At 33.3% G+C, this 20,372-nt stretch overlaps 1 protein-coding gene across 1 annotated transcript; it reads right to left on the reverse strand.

Moving 5' to 3' along the window:
* Positions 1–1,134: 1,134 nt before the first annotated feature.
* On the reverse strand, positions 1,135–14,299 carry LOC133172241 (protein yippee-like 1). Its single transcript, XM_061307091.1, has 5 exons — positions 14,196–14,299; positions 6,735–6,985; positions 4,464–4,507; positions 3,324–3,432; positions 1,135–3,012 (listed from the first exon to the last, which is right to left on the reverse strand). The coding sequence occupies exons 2-5, from the start codon at positions 6,837–6,839 to the stop codon at positions 2,923–2,925; spliced, it is 348 nt and encodes a 115-aa protein (XP_061163075.1). The 5' UTR covers positions 6,840–6,985; positions 14,196–14,299; the 3' UTR covers positions 1,135–2,922.
* Between the last annotated feature and the right edge of the window lie 6,073 nt (positions 14,300–20,372).

Consider the following 20,372-nt stretch of genomic DNA (forward strand, 5'->3'; position numbering starts at 1 on the left):
TATCATCCATACAAGTTTGCCCAACATAGGCTTATAGTTACTTGAGAATAAACCTGCTCCAAATACAAGAACTGCTCCAAAAACTTTAACCTGGGATGCCGACGCAAAGGGTATCACATAAGCTCCCCCAACTTGAGGTGAGCTAAAATGCATAATTTTTGTTTATAAAACCTCGACGATTACACAGTTCTAAACGGACTTTTCGAGACCTTCAGTGATGGCTGAGAGATTTAAAGTTTTAAATCACCCAAAGATCTCTCAGTAATATTTATGTGTGTGTAAGGGGTCATTTAAATGTTCATAAACAGTATTTACACAAATAAGAAATTATTTCCTACATTTACATATTCAAATCAGGTCTCTCGATCTTGCTTCACGATACGTAAAGAACATTGTGTTGAATTTCATAAAATAAAAAAAGCACGTGCTTCACTACTAGATTATTGTAAAGGACCCAAAAATCCTTAAAAAAAAATAGTATCGAGATTTTCTCCTTGCACTCACTGACTGCAAAACTCGCCTTCACTTTTTAACGGCTTAACAAAAACAAACAGTCTTAATATATATGAAATGACAATACCTGTCATTAATTATGTATGTGAACTCCACATGACCCTACACATCGTTTTTTAAAGATCTTGTCACCAGTTGTTTATCAAAATACATCTCTCTCTATATATAAACATTTATGTGTTTGTGTACTTGTTAATTTTTAAATAACAAATCATCGATTGTATATATAAAAATATCACATAAACATGCAATTAATAACAGGTCCACGACTTTAATTAAAGAAGAGCTATACTCAAGGCGCAGTATCATTTTCTTCTGTAATAAAATAAATGTTGTCAATAGATCAATGCTATTTTCGCACCATGACAGCAAAGCGCTCGTTTGAATGGATTCGGGGAATCGTAATACATCTGTTATTATGTTTCAAGGTCGTCCGATTGCGTCAGATACAATGTATGCATACACCCGACCTATGATGATGTCTAGTGATCAATAGTCGAAAGTGGTAAACCGCCCCCGTCAAGAAGGCATGAAACGCGGAATAACTCTTAATATCTGCACCCCCCCTTTCTCTATCATTCTTTCTCTTGACCTCCTCCATTTATATCAAACTCTGACATATAAGATTTAGTTTTTTTTTATTTTTAAGCCTGTAAACCACAAGGCATGACAATATATAAATAATAATGACAACAAAATGAAAGCAATAATTTCCACCAAAATTACAAACTCAGCACTACATTAACTCCAAACACAGTCAAACAGTTAGGTAACAAAATATAATCTGACCAAAGTTCACATACTCGTATGATTATAAGTGATTAAATGTTACAGCATCATTCTAAGAAAACCCATTCAATCCATAAGCCGTGAATTCATTATGTGATGAAAATGTTTCACTTCCAAGTTACAGATATAAATGGTTACTTATTTCAATATCAAAAGTCGGTTAAAGATTCAGACAGCACTACAAATATTGTACTTGGTATACTGATAAATCAATTTGCAAATAAATAAGAAAAGTTATGAAGAATTCTTGATGGAAATTATTCCCTCACAATGACAAAATTACTCAACAATTTTTGTTAAAAACTCATTTTAACATTTTGAAAGACACTGGATATTTCTAATGAAATAGTATTTTCACCATTTTTATCAGTCGTTTTTCATATTAGAAAATGTGGGCTTGACTTAGGTGAATGCATTGATGTGCTATAGACAGACATAAACGATACATGCAATATAAGATGATAATCTACTGATACATTTTAAAACAGGATAGTGCTAGCATAGAATCTAAACAACAAAATGACTCATCTTACATCACAGTAGCATGTGCAGAGTTACAATCCAAAAATACAGATACAAATAAGCACAAGCTCAAACTGAAAGACTTATAATACTTAGTTAAAAAAAATAATAATGAAGGAATAATAGATCAATTCAGAGTTATCTCTCTTGTTTTATCAGGTTAGTATTTAGAGGTGTATGTATACAAACAACAAAATCAATCAATGTTCCAATTGTCCCATCAAGAGGGCTAAAGGCAAGGAAATCAAACTGAACACAGCAAATCCTGGCCATAAACATAAAATGTACAGTTCAGAAAGTCTGAAGTCAAGAACGTTTCAGTAAAAATTAAATATTTCTTGATGGAAAAACATCAATTTGCTTTCTCAAACTGAGGCAACATTCAAATGCAACATATCAATAACTATGAATGCAGAGACAGGCATGTAATTCATGTTTTAAACCAAACATTTCCATCTTTGTCATATTTCTGTTTCTCAAGAAAGTCATTTACCATTTTGGGAAAATCATATTTAAATTCTTTGTTGTCGTTTTCATTACCTGAGTTATAAAAAGACTTGTGAGATCAATGACACACAAGATGCACTTGTTTCTACCAGGCAACACACAGTCTCGAGTTATGATTTAAATGAACATGGGTCTCAACAAGATGGAACTAATTCACCAGCATTTGTGATTTTTATCATGATGGAATGCCATAAGGTACAGTAATATGAACAAGCTGTTCAAAAACTAAGTTAAGCTTCTATCCAGCAAAGACAGTGTGTAAAAAGCAATGCTGGAGACTCCATGTTGAAGAATTCCAACCTTGCTTCAATATCTCATGAATTGGTCCATATAAAGATGTGCTTTTTCCTGAGAGAAGTGAATGAGATGAATGTGAACACAAGGCCATCCTACTTTCTACATTAAACACATGGAGAGAAGCTCTAGTTTACAATATCAGCACAGCTTCCAATCAATCCAGGACTCTCTCTCTCTCCTCTCACAAAAATGAGGAATACACCATGTCACAATATTTGGAGTTCCCCAAAGAAAATCTTTGCAAGCAACAAAGGTTCTGGTCTGTTTGTGTGTCTGTAAAGCCCCATTTTTCACTCAGGCCCATCCATTATCTTTGATCATGTGTGCAAGTTCAATGATAAATTTTCCCTCCTTGTATTTCTGACTAGATTCAAAGGCATGTTCCTGAAATATTTCATACTTTGATGAATGACACATAAATGTATAGAATTAACACAGCTAATTCTTCTAAAATATAAAATTATCAACAATTTTTCCAATGATAGTTTTATCATTTTATGTTAGACACATTAATAAATGAAATTTTTTTGAAAGCAAAACATTTTCCCTCTATTCAATCATCTTATCTTTTCTTTCACTTTTTACAAAATCAAGGTTCTTTATTATGAAGATTAATGAAGAAAATAACCTTGGTAATTTGTTCCTACTGAACATGTTTGTTTTTTTCTGTTTTGTATAATTGTGACATAGCTTACATATTTCCATCCTAAGGTGGTTTTACAACATTCACAGAAGATATCTGCCACAGCATGTAGTCCTGTCAGTAAAACTCGCTCTTCTGCCGGGCCACATCCAACATTTACCCTAAAAATAAACAGCCAATCATCTTCATACAAAAAAAATACCAACAGATTTGTCTTCAGATCTTCTTACTCAGTGCATAATTATCTATCATCTTGTTACCTGGTTTACATGATTTAACTTTTAGGAAAAGTTCCTGTAAACTATTTCTCTGATATCAATTTGTTTTGAATCACTTCTTTACAAGAAACTGATTGAGAAGCATTTTTCCCCCACATCAAACCAAATGTTTATAAACAAAGCTGATAGCTTTCAGATTTTTATCCTTGCTTTGAAAACAGACAGTGGATATAAATGACAAGGATAGATATATTTTATCAGTGGTTTTAACATAATCTTAATGACCTCCCTTGACAATTCTAGGTCAACCTTTGACCTACAAATGTCCATTACCAGATGATTTGTGAGAAGTCTGAGTCTATCATGGTAATTAATTGAACCCTAGATCACCAGGCAGACAACAAGGTCAAATCCATCAAATCACAGTGTCAGATAATATTCAGCGCTGATCATCATATATTGTAGATGATTTTATAGTCTGATCTCATTATTAAGCGAAGAAACAAGTTCCAATATCAAAACTTTGAACAAGTTTATAAGAGGAAAGCATAGGAAATTTTAATAGCTGTTTTTGTTCTAATTTTTTTTTCTCTTCACCAACCATTACGAATGTCTTTTGATGTAAAATCATATATAAAAAAAGGTATTCACATGTACAGTCACAATTAATTATTCCATACTTTCTTTACATAAAAAAGTAAAGTTTGGAAGAACTGCAAGCTTCTCTATAGAACAATAAAAGCTAAGATTCTCGATTCAAGGCGCCTTTCTCCGAGGGTCTGCTTATTGATTCTCCATCAATGTCACAGCAAATTTTCTCATTTATTCCAGTAAGATTTTCCAAAGCTCTTTTCAGTCTTAATGTTCAGTTTTATCAAACAAGCTGTCAGTTTTCAAGTAATAAGTGTTTTCTGAGGTGATAACTATAATTTCCGACTTAACGGATTTTGGGAACATAAAGTATGAATACTTACACCGAGTTGAAAAGATAAGCTCTTCCTTGGCTTCCTTGGAAGGACTGGAAGAACAAAATATATTGTAGGATATTACAGGATTAAACAGCTTCATAACAGTACATGTTGTAGGATATGACAGGATTAAACAGCTTCATAACAGTACATGTTGTAGGATATTACAGGATTTATAGGATATCACAGCTAGGATTTCACAGTACATATCAGTGCATAATGTATATAATAGGATATTACAGGATTTAACAGTACATATATGGCTTCAAGAACCTCAACAGGAAAAGATTGTAATTTTTATCTCTACTTAATATATAATAACCATACTAGATATAGGAAATTAAACAAGTAAGGACTCCTGCACTGAACAGACATGAATTAGGGATTTGTTTTTGTTTTTCTTGTTCCAGCTTTTCCATCAGAATCCTAGCTCTTTTAAACAGAAACATTTAAAGATTATCCAAATGAATGCCTCTCATATAAAATCCCACATACTAAGCAAGAATACATGAAATCTAGAAAAAAAAAATCTTGATATCTTGAACATGTTAACAACCTGCCAGCAACATAGCTAAAGTTTAAAGGAGAAGGAAAAATAAACAAATTGTGTCATCAATTCTTGCTGTTTAAATAGTGTAAATTGTTGTAATGGGAGCTAAACATTAAAACTCCCATGTCAACATCTGACGGAATGAGTTGCGGTAATCTATATAAAATTTCACCTTTGATTTGTATTTTAATAAAGTCTTATGATAAACAAGTCTGAAACTACAGGGTTGACACTGTGTCCTTGGCTCCACAATATTTATAGTTATTCTGATAAATATTATCATAAGGTAAGTCTCTTGTCAGTGCTGCAAGATAAACTATATGACTGGAAAGTTCTGTTGTCTATGTTCAAAGGGACTGTCTCCTTGGTTCAACAAGTTCATGTTTTGACGTGTGCACTATCTATACTTTGACACATGATTAGTCAGACCATGTAAATAAATACCCTCTGTAAGTGGTGTGATCACAGTTGCATATTGAAATTTTTCTTTATTTCCCATTTTTCCACCTCAGCACAAGTATACATAATCTACATTTAATTGTTTGTGTAATTTACAGCATGAAATCTTAACTAATTATGCTTTGATAGATGTAATATGTAGGCAATGAGGAAACAATGCATTGATATCAATGTCTAAACAAATACTATCTTCAGGCCCTACTATTAAGGAGGAAAACAAGTTTCCTTCTTAGGTTTTTATCATCAATCATGTAATAAATGTACCTGAGTCTAGAATCTGCTAAATTATTCCAAAATATTATTGGAATTTGCAAAGAGAAAAGATATAAAACTGGCATTCAAAGCTTCTAGTTTCATATAATGTTTCTCAATGTATAGCAAATCCCCTTTTTTGTCAATAAAGGGGTGCATGAGAATTTAAGACAAGTTGTTGTGAAGGAATCAGGGAAGGAAGAAGCTTTATCTTGTTTTCCCCGTTGTTACCTGGTTGTTACAATAAAACAATATTGTCACAGCAGGAAGTTAGACAACAAACATTTTACAAGTGACTGTCATTTTAAACTTGCATTATCACGATTCACCTGCACACAAGCTAAAATTATCTGTCATTAACAGTTCTGTCATAAATGTCATCGTCCCTAGACCTATCATTTATATACATATATTGGTATTATCACAGTATACATATATAGGCTCCCCCAGTAATATTGGATCTGCCACTGTTTGATATAGCTCTGTTCTTTTGTTATCATGTAACCTCTTTACATCCATGGGATTTAAACCAAAGAAAAAAAAAACAAAAACATTTACCCCTAATGTTAGCAGTGGGACGTAATTTCTGGCCAACTGTCTGTCTTGCTTACACAAAAACAATAAAAATCTAATTTACTTCCCAGTGGGGCAATGCCTTGTTTACAAAATTCTTCACTTTACTGCCAGAAATACTTATGTGTATGGAAGTAAATTGTGAGTAACAACACTTTGTGTAGATGTTTAATATAGATAACAGTTATCACGATTTTGTAGCAAACACATAAGTGTTGTATCATTAGGACAGTATTGTATACAAACAAAAAACCACACTGGCTATTCTGGCAATTATACTGGTAGCTGATTAATCACTATAAAGGAGTAAAAAAAAGATTTTCAATTTAAGAAAGCAAAAGTAATGATAATTGATAGTTGTTAATAAGATACATTTCTAAGTTCATATTGCTCAGCCTCCCTGCAGAAGATTTACAGCATGAGATTAGTTACTTATAACGTACCTTTGAGATAAGTTCATCATGATTAGCCAGGTGAGCCCGGCAATGAACACAGCTATACTTTCGGTGGCATTCGTTTGGCAAATAAGCTTGAAAGGTTTTCACCATCTTGGAAAATAATAGACATTAAAACTTTATGTGCCAGTTTCAGGTATCCCAGAATTCTTCTTCTCCGTCTCTTTGTTTGATGCTGTAGTCCTCTGTCACTGCTCATTCACTGGACAGCTGACAAACACAAATACAGCTTTCCTCACCTGGAAACGAAATCAATATACCTATCATCTCAGTCAATAGAACAATTCTACCCTCGGCCTCAGCGTCTTAGGGTAGAAAGTTCACTGGGATATTAATCATGAATCGGTTCTCATACAGTAGTAATATTCTGGCAGTGTTCTGTCACATTTAGTCATAAGCCATGACAAAAACAGATTCTCTATACCAACACCTATGATAACCGCCTGCTTACCAACTAATCACTAGTAGAGGTCTAAGTGTTGTATGTGTTAACTATATTGTCAATACTTAACAGGTGCTCCAATAGTATCAATGCAGGAACTGGCTGTCTGCTACAAAATCTAATCCAATCACAAACAGGAATCAAATTATCTGGCTAATCCTACATGTATGTCTTTGAAATACTGTTCCAATATATCACCAAATACCCTCCAACTGCAGTTACTCATAAATCAGAAGTAAGGATTTACACTTGAAAACTGTCAAGAAAAACCTCAGTGCAAGTACAAATGCCTTAAATTCTGTCAGACAGGATGTTAAGATTGCAGGAGACAACTGTGAGAGTTCAGGTCTAAGATGTACATCTGCAGAAAACATGCAAAACAACAATAACAATTTCCAGCCTTGCCAACATCTTGTGTACCTTATATTATGCTGCCTAGTGCCTTTGTCTGATGCTTCAACACCAATATCTGAAGAATGTACCTTTTGATCAAGCACCTGCAATTACTGTGCACATAATCAATTGCCAATACTCTAGTTTTTCTGGATGGCTGCTGAGAGATGAACTGAAAGCATAATATTAGCAGCAGACACATATCCTTAAAATGATAAGAATGGATGCATTCCTACAGAATTTTATAATTGCATTATTTCAAACTGTGTGCCTGTAGATTTTCTTATATGCTCACTGAATTTTCTCTCTTTAAGTGTATTTAAGAGCCAATAAAGTGAAACCTTAAACTGAAAAAATTAATTGTGACTTTAAACACTTGACATTACTTCACCTATATCCATGGAAATCAAATTTACTTAGAGAAATGATGCATGTGCATACAGGCACACATGCAGCATATCAAATATAGATTAACCCTAAGAAAACGTTACCATACAGGTTAATGAGCAAACAATCTACATGTACCGTACTATTGATGTAATATTCTGCTTTAGTGAATTATTATATAGAAAGAGAAAGTAATTTTCAATGTACATGTATTCCTTTTCATTTACACTCATCATCACAATATCTCTAACTTTCAAATACTGAATCACTCCTCCAGGACAGGAATAATTAATCGATACCCATACAAAAAACAAATACTCTAAAATTAAGAGCATTTTAACAAGACCTCTTGACCTTAAATTACAATTAACCCCTAAACTAAATTGACTTTTCCCCCAAAAACTGAAGGATTATGAATCTCTTAAATGTGTGGGTGTCACAACAGGATGGACCGGGGTATACTTCTTTGTCCTTTACTGGATTGTCTTTCTAAGACTGATCTAATTCATGTATACAGACATTCATTGGATCTAATTGCTGATCAAGTTTTAATTTGCTAGACAGGGGATCTCTTATGTTGATGTACTGAACTCTACAAAGGTTAATGACATAGGTGAACAGTGCAGCCTATTGTCTTGTCTAAGAGAACAAAAACAAGATATTTAATTCATTAATGTGGGTTCAATAATAAAATGGGATTGAAAAAGAACAAAAACAAAAATCAATTTAAACAGTCTGAATGGGTTGTTTATCCAGAACTGTTTAACTGTGATACAGAGCAGAACAAAAGGATCACCTCTGTTATAAGTGCAAACCATGCACGAACAAAGTACCAGCAATATCCACGTCTTTCCAGGGAAAAAAAAATATCATTTTTTAGCTTACCTACGTCATGTATATTTTTTTCAGTTTTCTTTCTAAATTTTTTTTTTTATGATTGAGATATTCATTTTTTGTATTGATTGTTTTAAATTATGTAATTTTATCAGTTGCCCTCTTTATGACTCATTCTTGACAAGGGTATATAAAGGCCAGATGAGTCAGGTTGTCCTTTAAAGACTCAGTTTTGTTGCAGTAGCAGCAAACATCAATAAATCTGTCAGTTCTCCCCTCCTCTTCATAAGGATGTAAACACTTTTAAACTGTGAAGTGTATTCCTTCTTTGTCTAAGTCAATTCAATCATTTACCATTCCTTCAAGTCCTTTTTAGCGATAAAACAAGATTTATGAGTCAGCCCCAGAAGCCAAAAGACCAGTCTTAATTGGGTTTATATCTTATTTCCCTTAAAATTGGATAACCTGTCTGATAAATCTGTATATAGCCACTCTATATATAGGAGACCAAGCTGGGGGCATTCAGGGAGAAACATACTGTTGAAGGGTATTGATTAGAAAAGTCTCCCTAGATCTTATACCCGATCAATGAGCTCTGAAATTTGTCTCTCTGTCCATAACATATTCTGTGTAATCCCTCAACAAGGCAGCCGATATTCCTCACGGACACATATATATATATGTAACATAGCATAATCTGAAATATTCAGCAATTTATTTTAATCTTTTGTAGAAAGTAATCTTGGATTTATCTGACAAAATCAAATCATGTTGGAACAATAATTAAAATTTTTCATGTGTATCCAAAACTTGTAGAAACTTGGTGGATCTTGCAAAAACTTTTTAAAACAAATTTGGATTTTGATCCCCCATGTATAAACAGAGCAAATCTTCTGTTCACAAAATAGTTGTATATATACACAGTTATTCTTCTAGAGAGTCAGTAAACCATGCAGACTAACATAGATACAATCTAACCCATACATAGAATTACCAACTTTCGTTTTTGTATTCGTATCAGAAGTCACTGACTTTACAAAAAAGGAAAAAGGTATATTTGAACCATTGCCAAACTCTTTACATTATCTACATATAACAGCTGTAAGCTGCTTGTCAAAGCCCTAGTGCCCTATTACCAGGAACATTGCATTAAACCACTGCCCTTTATAAATCCCTTGTGTTTAATTTTACATGCTCATGTCCTCCACAAATATACAAACTACTGAATAAATGCTGCTGATACAGTTTACTATTTAAAGAGGTCAATAGAAACTGCTCGTTCTGTAGGATGCCAACATTATAGTTAATTCTAGAATAAGAGGCTCATGGGCCACAATGCTCACTTGAGTAATTTCAGCCCTGCTGTTCTCCAAAAGATTAAGAGCATTTTATCTTCCAATGAAAAAAATATGACTTATATTATGGCCCATCCTAATTCTAAGAGGTCTCTGATTGTACACAAGATAGGGATTCTTCAATATCAATGTGACTAGCAAGAAGAAATTCTCTTTCTTTATACAAGCATTATTAAAAACTTTATCCAGATTAGATTTTTAAAAATGTTTTCTTATATAGTCCAATGTAAACCTCTGTTATGGCTCCATCATATCCCAAGGGCAATGATTTGAACAATTTAGAATCAACATCATATTTTTTTTAAGAAAGTTTTTACGTAAGTTTCAACATTTCAAATTTTACAAACTCTCTCCTATTTATTCCATATATGGATGACTTTGACCCCCTATTTGGGCCCATCTTACTCAAGGGGGTGAAGATTTCAACAATTTAGAATCCACATTATGTCAGGAAGCTTTCACATAAATTTCATCTCTTCTGGTCCAGTGGTTCAAAAGAAGAAGATTTTTTTTTTTTTTTAAAAATTGTCTATATATTTTAACATAAAACTTTTATCCCCTAATGTGGCCCCATCCTTTCCCAGGGGCCACAATTTGAACAATTTAGAATCTACACAACCTCAGGATGCTTTTACATTATTAAGTCTTTCTACAATTTTTTATGTAAACTTTGATCTCCTATTATGGCCCCACCCTACCCCTAGAGGCTATCATTTGAACAATATACAATCTGCACTACCTCAGGAAGCTTTCACATAAGTTTTATCTTTTCTGGCCTGGTGGTTCTTGAGAAAAAGTCTTTTTTAATGATCCCAATTCTTTTGCCTTTTCTTGATTATCTCCCCTTGGAAGGGGTTTGGTCATTCATTTGAACAATTTAGAATCCTAGTTTACCTAAGGATGCTTTGTACCAGGTTTGATTAGAATTGCCTGAAATGTTCTTGAGAAAAAGTTAAAAATGTGAAAAGTTCACAAATGGACAAACAAACTGACAGACACTGGACAACAAGTGATCAGGAAAGCTCACATGAGCTTTCAGTTCAGGTGAGCTAAAAATCCTATTTGTAGGCATGCTCATTGAAAGAAGATATTTGGACTTTTTTCCAATTACTTTCCCGGTAGAGTGATATTTATAGACACCTCAGAAAAGATATCAACCTAGTTTTTAAGATTTCCATCCTTTTGATAAAATGATCAGATCTAGTGAAAGAATGTACCAGGAAGAATGAAGAAAAATGCTGACACAAACAAGGCTAAACACAACACTAACATTGATGTTTCTCCTAATGTTACCCTCTCATTAATTACACAGGTACCTATTAGCAACAGTGAACACCGGTTTAATGACCTTTGCTATAAGTCCGTTCATTAACCAGATAATCTAAGAGGTCTGCACTGAGGGAGAGCTTCAAGCCATGGATCAGTAAAAAATAAACATTTGTACCCTGTCAAGGATATTTTATAACAATGTAGGCTTTCTGATGACGTATTTATGGACAATGACAATCATAATCACATCCGGTGTAGGAAGTCTAAACAGTGGGTCAATACTCTCAATTTATATTTAGCGGACTGTAAACAAAGTGGTTTTTTTTCATGATAACTAATCATTAGACCTTATAAAGCAAAAACATATGTATCACACCATACCGTAACCCTATAAACGTATGAATCATAAGTTATTTACTTGCATGGTATAATAATGTTGAATTACATTCTCATAATTTCTTTGAAGGGAAGACAAATATACAACTCTGACCTCGTATTGTTTACTAGGACATGTTTATCCTGGCAGTATCGTGCAACACCTTAGTACAACGCCTATACCAGAAGGGGTGGACATTTACACCCATCTTTAATTAGTATCTATATTGAGAAGTTGCATGATAATGGAACACCCGGCCTTCTCATTTTACATAGATTACCACCAAAGAAATCTTTCTTAATTTAAGTTTAATCTGAAGTTGACTGAATTCTCAATAATCTGTATTAAAAATGATCTCTAGTCTAAATCTGACAAAGATTGACAAATTACTTGAAGTTATGATAACACATTTATAATTCTGATGTTAAACAGAAACCAACCCTAGGTCTTAAAAGTAGGAAAACTTCACTGGTCCTCTCCTATAGTGACAACTCAGGGAGAACATCTGCATATATAGAAAGACTTGATCCTCCTACAGTTTACAATTAAACTTAACAACCCTTGTACTTTTAATATTCAATTTTGTCTATTTTTAAAAGTGGCATCAATAATTAGGTGTAACATTTTACAGCCAACCTGGTAGATCAATAATCATTGATGTGACAAAATTTGAGTGAAATATATAGTGAGGGGGCCTGTCTCTTGACCTCAAAATCACTATAGGGACCCATACTCCACACAAAATTTGAAATATTTATGAAGTTTGCTTCTTCTTTATGCTGTTGATTTAATTATTAAGAATCAGTTTCTAAAAAATTCATTTTATAAAACTCTATCATGATCCTGTGACCAGTCCTTCAATCATTTCATGTTTGATGACTATCATTCTTAAAATATTGAATGACAACTTTTTATGAAGGTATAATACATGTATATATATAATTGCTGTTGAAATAGATAAGATTGAATATTAGTCTTTTATTATTTCAATGAATGCCATGACATTTATATAAATCACAAAAAAGCAACTTATTTTTTGATTCTTAGGAAGTTGTGGCAATATTCTAAGCTTAAGGGCAAAGGAACTTATACATGTATGCCCAGGTCACCCATTGTACGTCCTTGATTTCAAATGTTTATAAACTGCGCAGTGCAAACTGTCATAGATCAGATATAAGTGCTCTTTCCCCATTAGCCATGTTAGCTTCTGCTATCACGACTCAAATTGTTTGACCTAGATCCCTGATGTAAACAAACCACAGCTGATTTCAATTTCTATAAATAGCTCCTTAGCCTCTCTACAGTTTAAAATTTTCTTTTGTTATTGATTTTTCCCTTCACAAAATGGGCAAAGGAAGAACTTATATCAATTTTTCCATTTAGGCTTTCTATAACTGCTGTTTTCAAACATCTAATTAAGGTAAGCTTTGACAATCACAGACATCTTTTTCACAATTTTATTGATGCAATTTTCATTTCTTTTTTCATACAGATATGAAAATGAGTAAGTCACCTATAACACCAAGAAACATCTTATTTTGTATGGTTATTGAAAATCAATGTGTTTCTGAGACAATTTTTTCAACACTGAAGGTAACATTCAGGTAACACATGTTATTAATAATTCATAAATCAGCAACCAACAGCACTATGTGTCCATTTTTTTGCCTGGAATTATTTTTTCTTTACTTTTTAAACTATTGTCATTAAAAATACCTATAGCTAACAATGCAAAATTTTTCATTTTTTTTTTGTACCATTAGCATAATTTGAAACAAAGGGTTTTCAGTTTCATTCTTTTCATGTGCATCTTAAACTAATAACTTCTCTTATGAAAATTAAAGTTACTTGCTTATTATTTGAATAAATTTACCTGGATTTTTAATTAACAAGGATAAAGATCAAAGGTCTCCATAATAACACACACATGACACAAGGGAATACACATTCAACCAATCAGCTGTTCATACTTCCCAAACAAAGAAAGTAGTTTTCAATGTTAATTTTTCTGATGATGCAACATTTTATTTTTCTAAAACAAATGCTCATAGCCAACTTATTCTGTAATTTTACACACTATTAAATATATTTGCTTCTGGATATGTTGCATGCCACTAATTTTTTTTCCCAAGAACAAAGGATGGACGAATTTCTTTGTTCAACGCATTTTCCTTTCAAACAAAACAACTTTCTGAAGACAATACATTTATTACCACTACAAAACATTAGCAGGCGAAGTCAGATTTAATCAAAAAACAAAAGTAAGCCACCAATATTTTAGCGCCATTTCAATGCAATACACAAGTGGTTCGACATGTCTGCTCCAAAACAAAAACATACACAAAGAAACAGGATAGCTGTGCATACTGACAGTGAAAACAAAGTGTACTTACGCTGTAATGCCGCTTGTACAGTAATGTCAAACCCTGCTGGTGCAAACCAGGCTGTCTTTAAGCTGGTGTCCAAAAATTTTCAATCCGTTACCACATTCAAGGGTATTCAGCTCTGTCTGTGTTTACCTTCTTCTCGGAAATACCGTGACGTAAAAGTCACGTGTCCCAGCACAGCAACGTAAACAATGCCATGTGACTTGCATACAACACGAGTTTAGGTATCGTGCAGTTGCAAGTAAGTGACCATATAAAGAAGTTGAGGAATAGGAGCAGCAATAATGCATACAAAGAACTCCATATAGATGTATGCCAAACTGGAGCAAATTATAGACCCGCACTAAGTTCTGTTACACTAATATATATATTACGCAAATCCATTCATTGGGTCAAATACAGGAAATATTTGCAGTTATTTTGTTACCTGTAAAAATGTGAATCTTATTTGAGTAATACTTTTATTTAAAATTAGTTTGTGAAACGGATTATCAAATATGTCCTGAAAACTCGCTATCACTTGTCTGAATGGATCTATATACTGCATAACACAAATATTTACACTGTATATATGCAAAACAACTATCAAGGCCAGGTGGTTTATTTTTGCATTCGCCTAACTGACAAGAAACAAAGATGTTTATGAATAAGTTGATAAAAACTGAGATGACACAAAATGAAGACATACTTTTAAAAACCTTCTCCGTAATTTTTGATTATTTACAAAGATATAATGTCATTTTCTGCTAAGAAACACCAGGGACTTATATAAATATAGGTCCCGGGATCAAGATAGAAACTTTCTCTCTCTCTCTCTCTCTCTCTTTAATAATTTATCTCTGTTGGATTAAAAGTAAATAGCAAACGGACGATCATCTTGTCTACTGGGATTCCTTACAAAGCCTACGAAGTACATCTATGTCCAAAGATAATTCAAGATATAAAAAAGAAGAGGAAAACGCGAATTGAAGACATACTCTTTGTTGACATCATGTTATTAATAGGCAATTCCAAGTTTTTTCTTCTTTTTAGTGTCCACGCATCGTTCAAAAACCTTCCTATTCGCTAAAAACACACAAGAAAAAAAAAATTAAAAAAAAAACATACAATGACGTCAATCAAAAGATTTCATTTCATTAACCTTGTTTTCTTGTAGAAAGATTTTTTTTAACAAAATGAAGGTATTAAATGCTTAAAATATACATATATGACATATTGTCGAGAAATATTCAGAAAAATTGACAGAATTGATATATTTTGACCATTATTCAATTTCAGGATTCCTGATTTTGTTTTTTTTTCTTCTGATATGGATGTCAAAAACCAATGCGCACGAGGACGCTAAACATAGATAACAGTTGGAATGGCCTTAATGTAGCCCCCCTCCCAGGCTTTCTTTCACTCATACAGATGAAGAGAAGGCCTTTCTGATTCTTCTAGTTCATGCATAACAAAGAAAGAAAGTAGAGACACTTTCGAGAGGGTAGGGCACTGGGATACCCTGCCCCCTTAATCTGTCTTTTCCTTTGGTACAGACTGAAGAGACAAACCAAGTTGCCTTTAGGGTTTTAGGGTTTTGTGAATACATGTGGCGTCTTATTATATTTACTTACATAAATATTGATATTTAAAACCTTTACAATTCATATTTAAATATTAATTTACATGCACTGTTGTTAAAAATGGGACCCACCTTCAATTTAAAACAATCTATTGTACAGCTTGACAATAAGTATACATGTATAAGGTGGAATTGTCACAGTAGCTGATCGCAATGACCATATTCCGATAGGAAGGAACTGTTGAACACGATTATTTACTCGGATGTAAAAGAAATCAAAGCCATACGCGGATCCAGGAATTTTTTTTTATAAGAGGTCCACACATGCACTTAAGGAAAAAAGAAAATTCTGCCTCTGAAATTTTTTGACAAACAAGCAATAAACAAAACAAACTCAAACCCGAAAAACAAACTTACTAGGGGTCCATTTTTCTAATGGTGGTGGGGGGGGGATAGGATGAGGATTTTAAGGTCATTTTTTATGAATTCATTTTTTGAACCTTAACAAAAGTGTTTTTGTCGAAAAGAAAATAGGGGGTGGTGAGTAAGGATTAGCCCTTGAAAGCTAGTCAAAAAAGTTTCAAATAGGCTATCATAGAGCAAAGGCTTTTTTATGCATATGTATATTCAAGACCGATGGTTTTTAAAATCCCAAGGCTTTGTTCATACTTAAGGGTAGAAGGAAGTGACAGCAGTCTGGGAGGGCAAAATTACTTAACACTGCAATTTATGGTTAGGTTCAGAACATTCCATTGATCATTGGCAACTTAAGTTTGAAAGGAAGTGATTTGATAACATTGCAAAACACAAAAATACAAATATGGCACAGCAACAATGGTAAAATGTAGGAGATGTAAGTATAGGTGCCTAGGATTTTTTTTACTTCCTGAATTCATCACTGTGGATAATCCCCAAAGTTTCACTGTCTGAGACTTTCACACATCCATCATCAACAAAAAACTCTAGAAAATTTTGGACCATCTAGCATGGACCTTCAAACTCCAAAACTAAACTGCAATTCAAGCACTTACTTCATTGGATGTTGACATCGTACAAAGTTCTGTAACCAAATCTAGGATAGCTATTGCCCTTAAAGTTAATAATAGAAGAAAATAAATTTATAGGGATAATGATGCAAAAAAAAAAAAAAAAGAAAAAAAAAAGGGAAATAAACAAAAGGAAAATCAACAAAGGAAAAAATTGTTCAAGTCTGATAATCCAGTAATTATAGAAACCTTCTGTTAAGAACAATAGAGACAAGGATCACCATCAACCCGGCATTATAAACAGAAAAAAAAAATCACGATGTTTTACTTCGAAGGAAAAATGAACATCAAGGTATGACAGTGAAAAGGGAAGACAAAGTATCTGGACTGTACAGAAAAAAGTTGCATTGTCATGGACTCCAAAATTTTAGATAGTATCCAATATTCCAGATAAACTGTTGCTGGAACATTCACGCACATCATGACTGACAATGTCGGTCTAGATCAGACACATTGTTGCTGGAGCATTTACTCACATCATGCAGACAATGGTAGTCCAGAATATTCTTAACTTGTTGATTCACATCATGCGGGCAGTGGTCTAGGGGAGATGAGCAAGGAGACACCACAAAGAGAAAGTTGTCTAAGACAGGGTAAAAAGGGGGTCAAGATGAAAATAAGATATCTGAAAGATGAACAATCATGATATACTCTATCTCCTTTGAAAAAAGAGGGAATCATTTATCCATTTTATTCTAACAAATCTGCTCAAATTTCATGATAAATTTGCTGCAAATAATATTCAAGTTGCCTGAATAAATGTTAATCACAAATAATTTTTTTTATGGTCAAACAATTTCACGGAAACCCATTTAGGACATACCACATTTTATCAAAGGAATGTCGAATTTGTTTAAACGAATTTGATTCGTTATAATAAATTTTGAATTCGTTATAACGAATTTAATCTGACGTAACAAATGTGTTAAATTAATTATAATTTCAATATGTAAGGTAGGAAGAAGTTTGTTTTTAGAACATCATGAGCAGCATCAAACTTTATGAAGAGAATTTTGAAAAGTTCACGTTGAGTGAATACCCCCTCGGTCAACCTACAGCTACGCTATTTAAGGACACACTTTCATCTAAATACTAAGCCCTCTACCCATGAAAACTTTTGACCCAGAGTATTCCAATAATCTAAATCACGAATGTTATTCTTATGTGACACAAACGTTTATGATCTACAATGGACTTGTGAAAGTATTACTGAGAGTTGATGAGAACAATTAAAGATATCTGATGAGAACCTTTAAAGCTTGGTAGAAGCAACGACACACATACAATTTCCCCATTGAGATGGGATGAAAAGGTTTTTAAAGAGATCTAAAGGACTACCAAACACTCAACGAAGATTCCTGTCTAGTATCCATGAAGGAAATGCTCAGGACATGGTTGAAAGTCAAACACGAGCACAGTGACTCGTCAATCTGTTACATGTAAGCGTGTTCCAGAAAGTATATATATGGCAAGCCCTTTTACTATTTATTCGTAAAACAAATTTTCACTCAAAATTACAGAGATATCTCTTATTTTAGAGAGATATCTCTTAAAAAACAGAGATATCTCTCAACTTAAAGAGATATCTCTGAAATTAAAGAGATATCTCTCTAAGAAAGAGATATCTCTTTCACTTAGAGAGATATCTCTTACACTAAGAGAGATATCTCTTTCACTTAGAGAGATATCTCTTTCACTTAGATATCTCTTTCACTTAAAGAGATATCTCTTTTCCTTTGAGAGATATCTCTTTCGTTAAGAGAGATATCTCTTAGCGTTAAAGAGATATCTCTTTCACTTAGAGAGATATCTCTTTCAACCAGAAAGATATCTCTTTTACTTTGAGAGATATCTTTCCAAGTTAAAGAGATATCTCTCAAAGTAAAAGAGATATCTCTCTAAGTGAAAGAGATATCTCTCTTAGTGTAAGAAATATCTCTCTAAATTTATCTTAAGCGATATCTCTCAAAGTGAAAGAGATATCTTTCAAAAGTGTCCAAAAGAGATATCTCTCAAGCAAAAAGAGATATCTCTTTACTGTAAAGAGATATCTCTTTACATTATTTAAAAAGCATTTTTAATGACTTCTCCCTTTACCGGAAGTAAGCTTTATATTCACGGCTAGGGTTGAGCCAGCTAGAACAGGCAAAACAATCAAGTTTTACTTTGGAAGATGGGGGGGGGGGGGGGGGAGGGGAAATCTGCTTATAAAGAACAACATGGCCATAGTGACTAAGGTGATCATTGTGGCCATGGGCCTTTTGATTTCATGTTTTTCTAGACTAAGTGCAGTTGCAGACCACTGTATTTAATTTGAAAAGATCAGTTACATGTACTGATTATTGAAACATCCCCTACAAATTTTTTCTGTCATTGTTTCAGATATGAAGTGCAACAAGGGTATGTCCAACACACTTTCTGTGACACTTGTCTTTGAATGCGAAGGATGTCCAAGATTCCAGTGATTGTAACAAGTCAATATGATTACCTGAAAAAGTGCGAGTTAATTTTTACATGTGTATGTATTTTTTATTATAACTTTGTGTATGTGTAGGTCACAAGTACAGTCTGCAGAGACAAGCACTTCTATCATTGAGGGAAAGTCTGCATCGTCAAGTTCTTTGCATAGACAGAAAAGAGATAAGCAATGGGGTGTATGGACCAGACCAGGATTCAAGTCAGGGCCCCCTGAATCAGTAGTCATTTGCTCTATCAATTTAACTATCTGGACACCAGAAATTGAACCCACCTGAATGCCCTATATGGATCTGTGGAACTCTGAAGTATCCAAGTTTTATCAATAAGAGAGGTTTTACTCCACCTATGTCAAGTGACCATAATTTAACAACTCACTGTGCACACTTCAACAAAACTGCAACCCAAGAAGAAATTATTGTCCTATTATTAATCTTCTGGCTACAGAAAAAAAATTACATGTGATGTTAGTATAGTTTTTTAGTATGTTTACTGATACTGTGGACCTTATTTAAACTTGTCGGATATCAATCTCCTATGCAGAGTTGTCATTTGTTCCTCTCTCAGACATGTATGGGCCAATGGTAGAGAGTGGTAGAATATTTCACATGTATAATATTTTTACACAATACATTCAATTTAACGGCAGTCAAGTTTATAACTTAAGATTTTTGTTTTTTTCAATTCTAGCTCCCAATACACAAGTATAAGTTTCATTTTTCATTCATCTATAAGTAATATAAAATTTTTGTCTTTTCTTTCATTTTCTTTTCTTTATGTTGTTCATATTTACATTACACTTTTTTGAGTGAGGGCTGAATGAAAAGGCTGACTGTAGCCCAAACCCTGATTTCCTGTTGAAGAAGCATTGGAAGTTTGTGCCTCATGCATAAATTGAATATATGTGTAATGGCCTTGACCCAAGGTTATTTGATGAAGTTTGAGGTGATTTTATAAAATAAAAATTTATAAAAATCTATAATTCCTGTTTGGCTATATCTTGTAATTGAAAACATTTAGAGGCTCATACTTATTGCAAATATTGAGCATGACCTGCGATTATGACTGATCTTAAATCAAGGTCATTTTTAAGCAAGTTCA

Source organism: Saccostrea echinata, unplaced genomic scaffold (genome assembly GCF_033153115.1).
Source record: "Saccostrea echinata isolate AGI-Se365-2 ecotype Australia unplaced genomic scaffold, CSIRO_AGI_Sech_v1 ptg000054l, whole genome shotgun sequence".
NCBI classification, from domain to species: Eukaryota; Metazoa; Mollusca; class Bivalvia; order Ostreida; family Ostreidae; genus Saccostrea; species Saccostrea echinata.

Coding starts and splice junctions, on each gene's coding strand:
- LOC133172241 (XM_061307091.1), bottom strand. CDS start 6,839: ATGGTGAAAACCTTTCAAGCTTATTTGCCAAACGAATGCCACCGAAAG. Junction 4,508..6,734: donor ATGATGAACTTATCTCAAAG/GTACGTTATAAG, acceptor TTGTTCTTCCAG/TCCTTCCAAGGAAGCCAAGG. Junction 3,433..4,463: donor GCTTATCTTTTCAACTCGGT/GTAAGTATTCAT, acceptor GTTTATTTTTAG/GGTAAATGTTGGATGTGGCC.